This window comes from Geospiza fortis, unplaced genomic scaffold, assembly GCF_000277835.1.
Source record: "Geospiza fortis unplaced genomic scaffold, GeoFor_1.0 scaffold112, whole genome shotgun sequence".
Classification (NCBI taxonomy): Eukaryota; Metazoa; Chordata; class Aves; order Passeriformes; family Thraupidae; genus Geospiza; species Geospiza fortis.
The window spans coordinates 3,807,376-3,823,376 of NW_005054298.1; the positions used below are offsets into that span (position 1 = coordinate 3,807,376).

The window sequence follows — 16,001 nt, forward strand, 5'->3', positions numbered from 1 at the left end:
GAGCACTTCATTTTTTTTGCCAATTTGCACCTTTCTGAAACGCCCCTCCTAAGGGATTTAGAGTTACTTGGCACAAAGGGGTTTGTCTTTAACTTCTGGTTTATACCTCGAGATGGAAAAGCACCAAGCAGGTTCTGGTACTGGAAAGCCCAAAGCAAGCTGGCCTCTCCTCAAAAACCCTTCCCATGTACATATGAATATTTACAGTCTGGACATAAGGCTGCTGTGTGTTTAGCAGACCCATCACTATAGTCCTTAAAACATAAATCTACCTTAAAATGCAAATCTGCCTCTGCCTTTTGCTTGTGAGATGTTTCCTTCAGTTACTGATATTACTGAAAATCTCCCTGGAGAGTCCTTAGGATGAAATACTTTATTACCAACATCATTCTGCATCTTGGGGCTTGATGACATGATGCACAAACATCCTTTTTTGTCTCTTGTCAGTGTCCATGATGCCTGACTCAATAATTATCCTGTTCCTTCCCTTCCCTTCTCCATCCTGAGCCCCCTGCACACCTGCACCCTGGAGCAGAGCCAGTGCTGTGAACAGCACCCATTGTACCTCCAGCCGTGGATGTCCCTTCCCATGTCAGATGAAGGTGATTGATCGTGACAAACAAGGCTGAAAAATGAGGGCAATTTCTCGGATTAAGGCCTGTCACAACCTCAGCTATCAGCACCTTGTGATGCCCACGCTACACCAACTCCCCTCGAGACAGCAGTGCCCTCTGGGAACAGGAGGCACAAAATTGGGCAAAAAATCAAATCTTAGATGAGACCAACATTTGCAAAATCTCCAGGCTTCAACATAACATCCTTGGCAAGCCAGCAAAAATGTCAAGAAACTCAGACACTATTGATAGTTGTCACCATCTTATTTCATATCAAAATTCAACAAGATAAAAGAGCCAGCCTGCTGATAGCAAGTTTTAATACATTTGGATCTTGAGGGGATGTGACCTTTGTTTAATAAGAATGTCTGAAAATAATGTAAAAGAAGAAGTACTTTACCAAGTGGTATGTATGTTGTGATAGAATACAATTCATTTTTTTCCAAATGTGCAGATTCAAAACCAGGCTTGAAGGACTCGTAGGAAAAAAACATAAGCAAAACTCATTTCTTTCCTAAAGTATTTCATAACACACTTTACATCTTTAATATAAAATGTTATATTAAATATAACATTTTATACATTTAATATATAAAGATATTTTATATTTTTATATATAAAACTGTATATCTTTAATATTATTATCCCTCTGGACAAGCCCCTCAGCCTCCTTGTCACAGTTCAGATGGAATTCCTCTCCCTCTGTTTTGTCACCCTGCACTGGGGGTGACACAATCTCAGGACCACAGGATGGAAGAGAGCTCTGGGGACCATCAGGTGTAACCTCCTACCTTCTCTTGGACAAACACAGCTAAATGTCAGTGTGTTTGGCTCATATTCAGATACCCAAACTGAGATATTTTCAACCTATTTCAGCAATTTCCATTTGGATCACTCCCTTCACTACTGACCTCTGTGTCGTCTGTCAGAAGTAGAACCCTGCTTTGGTGTAATGAGAATCACAGATTATTTTCCTTCTGTCAGCAGCTACATCCTCTGCAGGTGAGGGGAGATGAAACACCTCAAGGCTCTGCAGCTCTTTTCCCTTCCTGCACAAAGGCAATGAGACCTTTTTTTAGTAGCCTAATATTAAGACTTCACAGCCCAACAGGCCAGCTTTAAAATCTTCAGAGACAGTCAGCATCACCTATACAAAAATAAAAAATAAGTAGGGGAGACAAGGCCTGCTGTAGTCCATTGGATTCTCCCACATTTTCTCCAGCAGAAGATGCTCTCTGGCATTTCTGGAGTAAGCTCAGCCAAGCATCCCTCTGGTGATGAGGGAGGTTTTGCTAAATACCTAATTTTCACTCAGAGTGCTGTTTCCAAGGAAATTTGCAGTAAAAACCAATGCATTGGTACAGTCTCCTTCTAGCAGGTTTTGGGACAGCACGAATCACCTGCCAAGGAGCACTGCAGGAGCATCAGAGCACAAACAGAGCTTTTGGGAGTGATGTTTTCTGCTCAAGAGCAAAAAACTCAGCATTGCCTTGACATTGCAAAACCACTTTTGAAACGAAATAATTTTCATCATAACAGGAGAGATGGAGCAGTTGAGAAAGCACTATGACTTCAGCATGCACAGCTGCATGAAATGCGAAAAAATTTGGGTAGCTCACATTAATTTTTTTGACATTTTACACCCAAAAAGATCTACCATCAAACCAGAAGTCCTTTCCCTTCCTCCAAGAGCTGCCAACTGTATTTGTCTGGCAATATGTGGGAAAGATATAGGGATACTGCCTGAAATAGCTTCTCAGAAATTATGGATCATGTGCTCCGAAACACCAAGGTGATGCCTTGGAACTTTATCCTGTTCACCCTTTCTAGGTCGAGTCTGATTTCACAGTTTTCTGTCTTAAAGTCATATATTTATGAATGACCTCATTATTCACTTGTTCTTTGTACAAAAGCTCTTCTATAAATTTATTTATCCTTGCATCTTTTTCTGCATCTTTTCCACTTTCACTGTAGCTTTTCTGTGCTGAGGGCTCAGACCTGCCCATGTATTTAAGATGGAGTTCACCATGGGTATAAGCCGTAAGGAAGTCTGGCATTCTGTGCTCTGCTCCTTTCTTAACAATTCCTATCACTTTATTTGGGGTTTTTTTTGGCTGCACATGAGCACTCAGCTGACATTTCACAAAGCAAAAAGCATTGGTACAACCTAGCCAGCAATGATACTTGCACTTTTATTCCAGTTTATTCAGTCAAGTTTCTCTTGTTAATATTCCAGTTGCTGTGATGGACATTCCTCTCACAACTGGGCTCCCAGACTGCTGGACTATTTAAATATGCAATGAGTTAATTTAATTGCAGTAACACATGCTTTAATCCTATGCTTCATTTCATTTATCTGTGCATCTTACATGCAAAAGAAAAGCTTCAGTCCACAGCTTTCCAAAAGAAAAAACAACAACTGAGGAACTTTCCCTTTTTGCACCCTGCCCTTGTGCTGAACACATTAAAACTTCATCTGCACATTTAGGAAGTTAGGTTAATGTATCTTTGAAAGGAAATAAATAATGTACAATGAAACAAGGTAGACTTCAGTGAAGTCTGTCCTGATCTGACTTTGGTGCAAATTTCTAAGCAGGCAAAGCTCTCACAGCGCCAAGCCTGGCTTTATTTGCACAGACCCAGGGCCTCACATGGGGATGGCACAAGGAGTTACTCACTGTGGAGATGCCAAGCAATAACTCTGTCCTGGAAGACATTTGCTGATTAGGCTATGGAAAATGAGGGAAAAAAACATAGCATCTGGTATTCCTGAGTGCCCCTGAAGTTATTGCAGAGAAACTTATAAAAACTGTATGATCTCATTTTAATGGAAAATAGAAGTTTGGGGATATTTCCCAAAAAGCCTTTTCAAAGGAAACAATAATGCACTTCTCCATTTTCACCTCCAGATTTTAAATTGTAAACATAAACATACGTACACTTGACAGCAAGATTGACCATTTGCAGCAATGTTTTCCTCTTTGCTGTTATTTTTCCCTATCCAAAACCGCTTAGTATAAAAACTCTGCAATACCTTCCTACCATTTAGCAAATGCTCATGGAAAAAAGTATTCATTTCAGAAGATGAAAGATAGAAGTTTGGGAAAATAATTTGACATAAGCAGTATATTTCTATTACAGTGGGAAATGTCTTTTAAGTGAATATTACTCTTACTCTCACAGAGGAGCCAGTGTTCAGTTTTTATCTCCTGCTTTTCACCAGCAATAGAACAGTTTTAAACATTTCACTATTAAATGTCACCGTACGAGCTAAATGTTTTAATATCCAAAATACCATGTTCTTTTCTGACAGTTCAGATGCATCTCAGGATGTGCAAAGGCCAGACGGAAACTGCTCCGTTCACACGGACACACTTGCTCTAAGTGCTACACAAACCAGGCTGAAATAAAGCATAAAATGCTTGAATGTCACCGTGCTTGGCACAGCACTGAGGCACCTGGAGGCTTTATGTAACCATCATCCTACAGGAAAGGCAATCACATTAAATGTACTTTTAAAAGAGTGGTACATTTTTCCCCAGGTTTTGTACCCCCCTTACAAAGAGGAGCAAAGAAATCACAATCTCAGGGTGCTCCAAGCCCCATCCAGCCTGGACTTGGGCACTTCCAAGGATGGAGCAGCCACAGCTTCTCTGGGCAACCTGTGCCACTGCCTCATCATCTTCACAGCTGATAATTTCTTCCTAATACCTTATCTAAATCTATTTAGTTGTCCAGACAAAGATAATTTGGGTTTATCCCTTCTTTTTTTTTTTCCCCCACGGATATATACTTGGAATTTCAGCTAAGCTCATGTTGATTTGCAAATGTCTCAACCTTATCCAATCAAAACTAAATTTAGCTTAATGACATTCTCAGCATATACAGTAGGGATTTAAAATATACTTGTAAGTCTCCTATTTTCAGGAAGGTCAAATCCTAACGTTACATAATGCAGCATTGAAAATTTCATCATTAAATACCAAATACATTTCTTCAATGCTATTCATGTCAAAGTGGTTTATTTAACAGGACCTTCTTGGAGTTTGTCTTTTTTAATACAATTAGAAAATGTGTGAGGGCTTTCATTATTTTTTTTGGATGGCAAAGTTCATATTCCATGGCCTGGTGACAATCACAAGAGGTGATGAGGTCTTTAACACAATAACTGCATTTAAATTATGTGGCTCCCCAAGAATTAGTCCTTCATTTAGCTTTCCATTTCTATAGCCCATTTTCCAGCTTTAGGAACAAAATGTGGTGCATTAAGGTTCTCTCCCCTCGTAACAATACTTAAAATGAAAGATGCTTTGTTTCAGGTCTCGTTAGCTTCATTTTGCTTTTTCCTTGGAATAACCTTGCTTAGCCTCATATCCTTCATAGAAGACAAAACTCTGCCAGTGAAGTGAGCCAAAGTACAACATTTTTCACTGTATTCACTTCCCACACACAAGGGAAGATATTTTTCATTCTGTTATGTGAGGTGCCCTTTTTTTTTTTTCAATAGCATGAGGTGCCTCTGGAACACATTTCTTGCTCTGCACCTGCCACAGAGTTTCTCCTTTGAGTGTCAGTAGTCATCCTGTCCCTCCTGTGATGATTTTGTCCCTTCAGTGGTCATCCTGTCCCTTCTGTGATCCCTCCTCCTCTTTTGAGTTTGCCATATGCAGTTAACTCTTATTAGAGGGTTACAAAAGAATTCTCAGGTACCTGCCTTAGATTTCAGGGTCCAAAATTTCCAGGGTCCCTGTACAATAAAGTTTTTAGATTCAAAATAATCAACATTTGAAAAACAAGCATGCCTTCAGCAAATAGCCTGTTTCAGGAGCTGCAGTCCTCTCCACACTCATCCTCTTCATTTCACAGAATTACATTGCATTCTGCAATAAGTCAAGAAATCTTTATCTAACTTGCTGCTTTGTCTGCACAACTCATGCTATTCATTAAATATTAAAATTTTTTTTGCTTAAATGTTTGCCATTTTGCTGACAAGTCCACACAGAACTCTTTTCTGTAAGAAACACTTGATCTCTGCCTTATTGTGAGTTCTGACACCTGTTAAGGCTTGCTGACCATCCCCAAGGCAAATTTGTAGAGAGGGATGGGCAAGGTCTTGAGTTGTAACTGCATTTGTACTTCATCCACCACTAGCCCTCAAAACATGTACTTAAAAAACGTGCATGCTCAGAAGTTAAATATGATTATGTTGAAACTATTCCCTTGCAGACTCCATACAGCTGCTCATTAGTGCTGTGTTGCTAATGGGATAGCTACTGCTGTCCTGCAGTGCTTTCCTCAGCCAAATTACTCACTGGATTAATAAAATGGGATGGGGAAAGGAGTAACCTGTGCTGTGCTCACAGCCACTGAGAATTTCATATTTGAACTGTGTTTTTTTCACTCTTGCAGCTCAGTGTGAGCCCCTGTGTGAGCATGGAGGAACTTGCCTGCCTCACAACACCTGCTCTTGTGCTTACGGATTCGTAGGGCCTCGGTGTGAAACAAGTATGTATGAACTCACTCAGGCTTTCTTCATCACATGTTTCAATTAGCAGAAAATGACAAGAGGGAAAAAAAAAAGAAAACCACCAAAAAATCTTTTCTTTCTTTTTTTCCCCCTATATTTCCCCTAAAATGTTTCTTGAATACAAAGGATCCAAGGAATAGAGTAGCTATTTCAGAGCATATATTTACCAGCAGGCAGAAAATGACAAGAAAAAGAAATAAAGAAAACCACCAAAAAACCTTTTCTTTCTTTTTTTTCCCCTATATTTTCCCTTAAAATGTTTCTTGAATACAAAGGATCCAGCAGAAAATGACAAGAGGGAAAAAAAAAAGAAAACCACCAAAAAATCTTTTCTTTCTTTTTTTCCCCCTATATTTCCCCTAAAATGTTTCTTGAATACAAAGGATCCAAGGAATACAGTAGCTATTTCAGAGCATATATTTACCAGCAGCATTGCTGTATTATGTAAAAATATGCACATCTAAATCAACATTTTCTACGTAAAATTGCTTCTGGAAAAACAAGCAAAAAAAGAAGGGAAAAAAGTGCATGTTATTTATAGTAATATTTAGGAAATTTAAGATTGTGAGTGAATGTAGTAATGCTAATTTTGAGAACACAAAAGAGCAGCCATACCTATTAGGAGTAATGCTACTCTGCAATACAAGTTTAAAAAGAGGTTCAATACAGAAAATATCTGAAAATCAGCCTTCAAACCCTTCTCTATCAGCAAAACACATGCACTTCCACCATTACAGACCTCCCTGCTTATTTAAATACCAGGCTGCCCTTGAGAGGAATATAATTTTATCTGTGAAACCGAGTAGCTGGAATACTTAAAAAGAGTTTTAGTTGTGTGGCTTCTCATAGAGAAAGCAAATCAAGGAAAGGGAGAAAGCAAATCAAGGAAACCTTTAGTTCATCTCCAGGACTAATACTATCAGTTATTGGCTGAAATAGGGCAACTTTAGGATCTGCAGTGCTGTTGGTGATGAGATATTTTGATTTTTCAAAATCATATTTTTCAAAATATTTTCTCAAAAAAGATTTTTCGAAATCTTTTCTCACAGAGAAAGCAAATCAAGGAAAGGGAGAAAGCGAATCAAGGAAACCTTTAGTTCATCTCCAGGACTAATACTATCAGTTATTGGCTGAAATAGGGCAACTTTAGGATCTGCATTGGTGTTATTGATGAGATATTTTGGTTTTTTGTGTGTTTTGCAGTGGTGTGCAGCAGGCACTGTCACAATGGGGGGGTGTGTGTGTCCCCAGACGAGTGCCAGTGCAGGCAGGGCTGGAGCAGCCCCTCCTGTGAGACAGGTGAGTGCTTGGCAGGGCCTGATCCTCTGCCCAAAAGTGCCAAAAATCCCTGACATCCTCCCACAGCTCAGTGCTCAGGCTGGGAATTGCTGCTTAAAGAATTAAAGCCTAAGAAGAGGAGAGCAATTGAGAATTAAAGCTTAAGAAGAGGAGACCAAGTACAGGGCAAAACCTCAGAAAGGCTTGAGTTTATGTAACTGTTCATAAGTTTAGATGTTTATGTAAGTATTCCTGAGTTTAAATGCTTACCTAAATCTCAGGGTTTTACAAAGGGAACCTACAAACAGAATCTTTTTGCAGCTTTTTAAGCTTGTGTGATTCTGGAGCACAGAATCTGATCATGCTGTGCTGCCAGAATTCACACTGCTCCTCCTGCCTGCATCTCTCACTTGCAGAGCACCTACAGAAAGCATCCACAGGAGTGGGGCAGCTCAGGAAAAAGCCACCTCCACCCATCAGTACAAAATGACAAGGTGTGGACTGGAACTAGGTACTTATTTCTCAAAGTTTTAAACAGACAACAGCTCAGAGCCCCCTCTCAGGATCAATGTCCTAAAAGCTGGACTGGTGGATATTTTCTCCAAAGGCACAGAAACTGCAGCACTCACCTGGGACAAGGCATGCAAAATAGTGAAATATTAAAAGATGAGAACTACCTGAATCAGTGCCAGACCTGAAGGCTCCAGAGGCAGTCTGCCTCTGCCACGGTGAATATTAAATGGCTGAGACACCTTCAGCCTACATTACCTTTCCTGGAAGGTGAGAGATGTCATTTTAACCTCCATCTCCTGGAGATTGCTCTTCCTGTAAGTGTTAAAATGACAGACCTACTGAGGGAACATAAATTAGCCCAGCTATGATCCACAGGAAATGACTGGGATTGTCACTGCTATTCTGGTTCCCACTAGCTCTGCTTTTTCTTCTCAAGGAGTTCTGCAATTTTATTTTGGGGTGGCTTTAAACAGAATCATTCCAAGAGAAGGACAGACAACAAGCAACAGGAGCAGTAACTTCCAGACCAGAATAACAGCAGCGGGATTTTTTTGTCTCCTGACAGCTTTGGTGAAAGGCTGCCAGACTCCCCTCTCTGGCACACTTCTGAGTGCACTGCACAGAATATCTTGTGGGCACTGCTGGGGTTTCCCACCTCAAGTGTTATAAAAGGAATGTCAGGAAGTATACAGGTATAAAATGAGAAAAAAAAGAGGACTTTACCCTGGAAATAAAAACACTGACAGACTGACACAATTATGGACCTCTATGAAGTAGCCAGGACAATAACTAAATCAAATTCCCCTTAAGCAATGAATTAAATCCATTTTGACTTCATAAGTGACTGCTCCTTAGTCAGAAAAACCTCTCATCTAGACTACAATTTCACTTTTTTTTTCTCTTTCCAAATTGACATTTATTTCTTCTTTAGTTCATCTGAAACATTTTAGTGACCCTTAATTTATTTAAGCTTAAATGCATTTATATTTTTAATAGGCTATGCTGTGAGATACTGAAAGACAAAGGGAACAGAAAGAAAAAGGCTGGTTTAAAGTGTCCCTCTGCTTTACAATGAAAACTTTATCAGATTCCTTATTCTTCACACACTGACTTCCCATCTAAATCAATTTGAAATTCTAATAGTTTTGTTTCTAACAGTCTGGTACTTGCCACATAGAAATATGCAAGACAGCTTTTAATTCCTAATGCCTGTTGTATCATCTAGAGTAATAACAGATACATAAAGAGGCAAAGGGAGCTCAGCCAGTGGCTTTGTTGGTGATGAATGAGCCAATGTGTTGTGGGAACTGGCATTTAAATGAGGCAGAACAAACAGGTTTTTTGGTGCACACCTATTCAAGTCCATGGAAATGCCACAATGCTCTGCTGAACGCAGACAAAGCAGCAAACAATTAATATCTCATCTCCAGGTTATCCAGGGTGTATTTTATTTGACTACATTTACTACCTTGGGACCGTGCTTGGTGAGAATACTGGAATGGAAATAAATGAACTGTGCGAATCAAAAGAATACATCCGAAATAAATTAAATTATTACATTAAATTATAGCCTATTTCATCTCCCAAGCTGTGCTAAAACACCTCTGAAATGCTCCCACTGTGTCGACCATGAATAAGTGCTGCAGCACAACTGATCTGTAAGGGTTGCATTAAACTTTTCACAGTATCACTAGAAATATTAATTCTAATGGCATGTGCAGCAGCAAAAGAGTGCCTGCTCTGAAAAGTTCAACATTATCAGAGATTCATGAAGTTATCTTGTATTCCCACCCAGCTGTGTGCAATCCTGTGTGCCTGAATGGAGGAGCCTGTGTACGGCCAAACACGTGCTCCTGTCCTTCTGGTTTCTATGGGCCACAGTGCCAGAGAGGTAAGAAAATTCTATTTATCATCTTGATAAAGGGCCCAGGCTCAAAATATAAATATACCCATAACATTAGCTACCCCCACATGAAATATATCAAGAGACTCTCCTTGTCATAACTATTGTGTGCTCTCTTGTTATAGTCTGCCATAAATCCAGTCTTTATTGTTCCTGATGGTATTGAGAAGAAGTAGGAACTTATTGGTGATGCCATTAATGATAACTAAATAATTAGTCTAAAACTACCTGAGTCAGTGATGTCATTCATTAGCAACTATTCAATTAAATGAGAAAGCATGGCAGTGCTTTGTTCATTTTGGTACCCTGTGGTGTGTACTATACTGGTTTCAGAGCCAGATGATAATTTACCTTCAAATGGAGCTCACAAGGTCACCTACTTGACCACCCTAAAGTGCTCTGGATGGGGCACTTCTGTAGGACTTCATCAGATCCCTAAAAATGTGATCCAGTATTGCTCTGATGGAGCAGGATCTGATTTTGAATCCCTGTCCCAGCTCTAAACTAAGGCTAACAGTATCCTGGGCTTCTCACTCACTCTGTGCTGCAGAAGACAAATTAATTAATCCATTAATGACCTAGTATCTCATACAAGGAAGGGAACTTAGGGCTCAAGCAGCTGGACCACCCCTGTGCTCTTTTTATCAATATGAATTGAAAAATTCTCTTTTTTAATATGGATCTAGTAACTCCTCCTGAATCTGGGAATATAAAAGCACCCTTATTACCAAACCTACTTCAACATTTAAAGTTCTTTGCCCTTACTCTCTTTTGTTTCCCACATTCCTAGATTAATGTGGTCCTGATGGATATGTTTTCAAGTGAATGATTCACACAGAAAAATCTAATTGCAAATGGAGCTTGCTGGAAACTTTTTATTTATAATGTTGCGGGTGAAGGAGAGAGTGAAAATTATAGACTGTGACTTGATGATCTTGCTCTTGAACACAAAAGGTGATTTTCAGCATCTAGGTGATTTGAAATGTTTGCTCTCAAGGGTTCTGGTTTAGACAGAGCTAAAATTTGAAAATAAGTATCCACATTCATGGGATCTGAAACTGATGGGAGGATATAATGGAAGGATGCTGAAGAAAAGCAAAGCCCTTCCTTCTGCTTCTTTGAGAAAGGGAGAAGAAACAGCAACAAGGCCAAGGTAGCAAATGTCCAACACTGATCTACATTTCATGGGGAGAAGCCCTTGAGGAGCCCTTTGACAGAGAATTAAAAATCTGACACCATTGGGAATATTCTGACCACTTAAGTGTCTAAGAGACCCTCAGGTGCTGGGAATCATGTCCCACATTTGTGCCACAAACAACACAGAATCGGGGTCTCCACCCAGGCAACTGCCCAAATCACCCTTTGGGGAGACACCTTCCCAAAAAACACCTCTGTGAGCTGCTCTCCCAACAGAGGCACCTAAATAAGGAGCCTGAGCTTTGGCAGTGCTGATCTCCCAGGTGAGTTTGGTGCTCAGAACATTTCCTTTTCTCTCCCCAGCTGTTTGCATCCCCCCCTGTAAGAATGGTGGTCACTGTGTCCGGACCAATGTCTGCTCCTGTGCTGAGGGCTACACTGGAAGGAGGTGCCAGAAAAGTGAGTTACACATTTCCCTTTGTTTTCCAACAGTTCCCTAACTCCTAAACACCTTTTCTCCCTTTTGTGCATGTTCCACAGAACATTTAGGCTGTATTTGTGCTGTGATCACCTATATTTCCATCAGAGCTCATAATATACCCAAAGCCAACTTGTTAATTAGAGTAAGTCAAGTCAAAGTAGGGAGGAGAACATTTTGCTGGAATCCTCTCTAAATATTTCATGCATTTAAAATGAGTAACATTAGTATTCGGAAATTAATTAATTATTTTGCATGAAAGATTTTTTTGGGGGGAAAAAATTAAGGCCAAAGGCCAAGAAGCTGACTAAGATCCTTAAAAATATTAGAAAGTCATAGTTCCAGCTTAATTAAGGTAATTGGTTTAACAGCCCTTTATCCTTGAATATGTTCTTGTCACTGAAAACTCCCTTTTTGCACGTTACCATCAGCATTAATATTTGATTCTTCCATTCTTCTGGGGAAATAGGTTATTTTGGCACTTTTACAGACTCAATTGCTCAACAATATCTGTCAGCCAGGGGGTTTAGGATATGTATGTGAAAACTTTTTTTTTTTTCCTTTATTATTTCTTAATCAGTTTGACATTGGCAAGAGGGGAGCTGTGAAAACAACCATTCTTGGCAGGAAGAATCTGTACATTTCCAGAGCATTTTATGTCTCTCACACACAGAGCAAAAAAAAAAAAAGCCAGTAAAAAAATTCCCTGCAGCAACAAAAGCCCTCTCATTCCCCACGCTGCAGCTCTCCCCTCCTTCAGCAGAGAGGGTCGTGACGCACAGTGCACAATTGAATAGTCTGTTCTGGCAGGAATGTGCTGGAGGGAGAAAAAAGGAGGAAAAAACCTTATGTTTGGCATCCTGTTTTTGAGGTTAGGGAACATTAGAGAAGTGCTGTTTCCAGCTTTAAACACCCTGCCACATCTCCAGGCAGATCAAAGGGAAGCGTGCTGATGGTGATTGCAGTCTAGCAAAGCACTCCTCCAAACTCCACCAACTCACAGCAGGTTCCTCTCCACTTTCCAAAAGTTTCTGAGGTTTTGTTGTCCATCTTGGCATATTCTTTTGCAAAAATGTTTTTTTGAGGTGATGAAAACAATTTTGTTCTGTCTGATCCAAGCCTTCATTCTACTTCAATAACTGCTATTTAGTCTGGTTTATTTAGCTTAGTGTTATAAAAACTTGAATAAAGGGCCTGCGAATGTGATGAATGAAGAGAAACGTAATTAAGTGGAAGGAAAACACTACTTTTTGCTGATTCTTACTGGCCCCTGACTGCTAATTGGTGAAAAATGTTGAGTAATATTCCTTCTTTCTTGCCTAAAATCAAAAGGACAAGTGTCAAGATCCATCAAAAGAAGCAGTTAATTCATAAGATTCTATAGCAAGCAGTTTCTCCTAGAGCTGTATGTCTTCTTATTGTTATATGGAATAACTTCTCTCTCCTCTGTCAGAAGTTCCAGATTTTGCTGCTCCTCTGCAGCAGAAGCCTGCAGGGCACAGCAGAAATCAGTCTCAGCTGACCTTTCCAAACTTTCCTCCCCACAAAATGCAGAAAACCAGCGCTCCCAGCAGTAGGAGGCTGCTCTCTGTCCCATAAACCTCTCAGAGTTCAAATGCAGAACACATCTCACCCCTTTTTAGGCATGATTTCATGTCGTTTTTCATCAGGCATAGACTAGATTGGGGGATTAGATAGAATATGTGGTATGCACTGAAAGGCTCAAGTGTGAACACAGACATGTTCCTAACTCACACACAGACAAATGAAAAAGTGGAGAATAAGTTCCTAGCATGAAAATTTCCCTCTTTTTCTTAAATAAAACATGTTAAAACTACATTTAAAAGCTACTTGTAAAATCTACCATAATATCCATTTGAAATTCCAAATAGAGCTGAGTATCATGCTGCTCATTCTGCAGTGTCACTAGCAGTAAACATATCTGTGTTTATAGATATAAATATATATATTTATATAAACATATATGTATTATCAGGTTAATTTTGATAATCCTGAGGCCACCTGGGGCAGCTGACTGTGCAGAGGTGAGGCAGCCCCATGGGCTGTGTGCCTGAGTGCTCAGAAATCCAGCTGGGAGACTTTTTGTGCAGGGCTTCTGCTGGCCTTCCTGGGGAGGGTGTGGCAAGAAGGAATCAGGAAAAAAACAGCACATTTCTGATTTACAGAGGGTTTTTTTCTGGATTTGAGCATCTTTTCTGTCAGGTTTTAGGGACTCCATGTAAGGTAGCTGAGCCATGAGTTGCACAGGACGTTTCAGCTTGCATAGAGTTGCAAAATCCACACAAAGAGTGAGGAAAAAAAATGCACACATCATGATAGCAAAGCTGTGATCAGACGTGAAGTTTACTGGAAGTTTAACACTGCATCATCTCCCATTTCCAAAACACCAGGACAATGTCAGAGAGACTGCTAAAGGTGAACCTGTGGCCCAAATCACTGCTCAGTGGTGTCCCCTGTAGCTGCCAGGTGACCTCACGCAGAGAAATGTAGAGGTGGCTGAGCCACAATGATGAATGTGACAACTCTGAGGAAAAAAAATCCCTTTGAAGGATTTTATAATTATTTTAATTGTTCTTTGCTCTCTGAATATGAAATTGCTGTGTTCCTATGTACTTTTGCACTTCTAGCACAGTTTCAAACACTTCTGACAGCAAAACAGCTTTATTATGTACTTATATACACTCAGTCTATAATCTTAGAAATTTGGGGTGGGTTATTACCTGACTAATAAAACCTATTGAGATAGAGTGAGTAAACTTAATACTAAGGCAGATAAATTGGCAGTTAATTCAATGTTGTCATTGTTTGATACATTGATATTGTTTCCACATTTCTCTTTCCTTCTTAATATCTCACCTGCAGGGACAGAGAAAAAAAAAAAGCTTCTATTTAATTTTGGCAGCCTCAGATTCTCAATTGAAGGAGATAATAAAAACTAAAAGCCACACAACCCATCAAAGAGGTTATTTTTGAACTGAACCCAAACAGGCTATAGGTTTGTTTTAAACACATAGAAGCATGGCTTAGGGTTTTCATTTTCATCCCTGTACAGTTTGGAATTTCTGCCTTATGATTTTTGGTTTCATCCCTGTACAGTTTGGAATTTTTGCCTTATGATTTTTGGTTTCATCCCTGTACAGTTTGGAAATTCTGTCTGCATGACAGCCAAAAACGTGCAGGACACAGTAGTGGCACCTCATCTTTTCTATTCAGGCTCGCTCTCCTTCCCTTCCTGAGTGTGCGGAGAATGGCATTCAGCCTGAAAGTTTGTGTTTTGTATCTAAATAAACATCACTCCAAACGCCCAAAAAGTGTAAATCAGGGAGGTGTGACTGGCTGCCAGCTGCAGTAAGTGCCTGGTGATTATGCAGAGCAGACACCCACAGCCTGGGCACGGGAGGCAGAGCTGACAGGGAAATGTGTGCCTGTGCCTCAGCAATCCACAGCCTCATACCCTCACTTGAGAAGGATTGTTTTCAGTGTGATCAGTCTTGTTGAGAGGGAAGAGGCAAATGCTGGCAGCACCTCAAAATAAAATATGTTTCTGGATCAACTTTGCATCCAACAAACACGCTCCGGTGCTGGAGAAAAACTGTTTGTGCAGTGGTTTGAATTCCCCTTTGAAAAACACAGATTTAACAATGCTGGGATGTCATTGCTTTTCAGGAGGCTTTAAAGCAGGGTTCTGACTGATATCTACTGCATCCTTACAAAAGTTATAAACAAAGACAACACAGTAGGTTTCCTTTATTTACTACGTGTATTTTCATAGGACTGCTCTACAAACAACCTTTAAAAATGAAAGCCCACAGAAGATGAGTTTTCTTAGGAAAAGTTGGAATGAAGAGAAGGGGAGAGGAAGGGGGATTCATGGGACCACACATTTATCCTTTCCTCTGCTGTCTGCTCCTTGTGAGCGCATCTCTGAGCGAGAAAAGGAGAGCCACAGCTCCCTCTGGAGCTCATCAGCAAGCAGAGGTCAGGGGAGAACAGCATCCTCCTCCTGCCTTCCCCAGCACACCGGGCACACCTGGAGCCTGACCTCAGCCCCTCTTCTGGCACTGCCTCATGGCCAGGCAACACAGCCAGAGACATGGGGTTTGCCCCCCATGTAAAACTGAGAGCAAGTGTGCATCTGTTTCATTGTGTTGGGCTCAATCCTGGTGGCTTTGTATCACATAAATCATCCCACCGACACTGGGGCTTTGCAGATTGGATCTCAGAGTTAGGAGATAACTATTTCTCCATTTCAGTAATTCCTGCAGCCAGGATTTATAGCCAATTCACAGTGTGCAATATAACTCACAGTCATTCCTCCAGCTCTGCTTGCTCCTCTTCCCTCCTCCTTTCTTTTCCCTTCCTGGTAGCATGAGGACTTTCCTTGCATGGGAGCTAGAGGCAAACTAATTGGAAATGTGAACACTGGGTTTCAAAGGCAGCTTTTTGCTAAGCAATGTCATATTGTGAAAGTCACTGATTTCCCACATTCCAGCCTTCCCATGTAATGTTTCTGTACATTACTGCCTCGCC

At 40.4% G+C, this 16,001-nt stretch overlaps 1 protein-coding gene across 1 annotated transcript in view; it reads left to right on the top strand.

The window, feature by feature from the left end:
• LOC106632255 (von Willebrand factor D and EGF domain-containing protein-like) overlaps nt 1–16,001 on the top strand; it is a 169,765-nt gene that overhangs the window by 135,328 nt on the left and 18,436 nt on the right. The window contains 4 exon segments of the mRNA XM_031057240.1: nt 6,024–6,119; nt 7,345–7,440; nt 9,728–9,823; nt 11,336–11,431. Of these exon segments, the coding sequence (XP_030913100.1) occupies nt 6,024–6,119; nt 7,345–7,440; nt 9,728–9,823; nt 11,336–11,431 (384 nt within the window).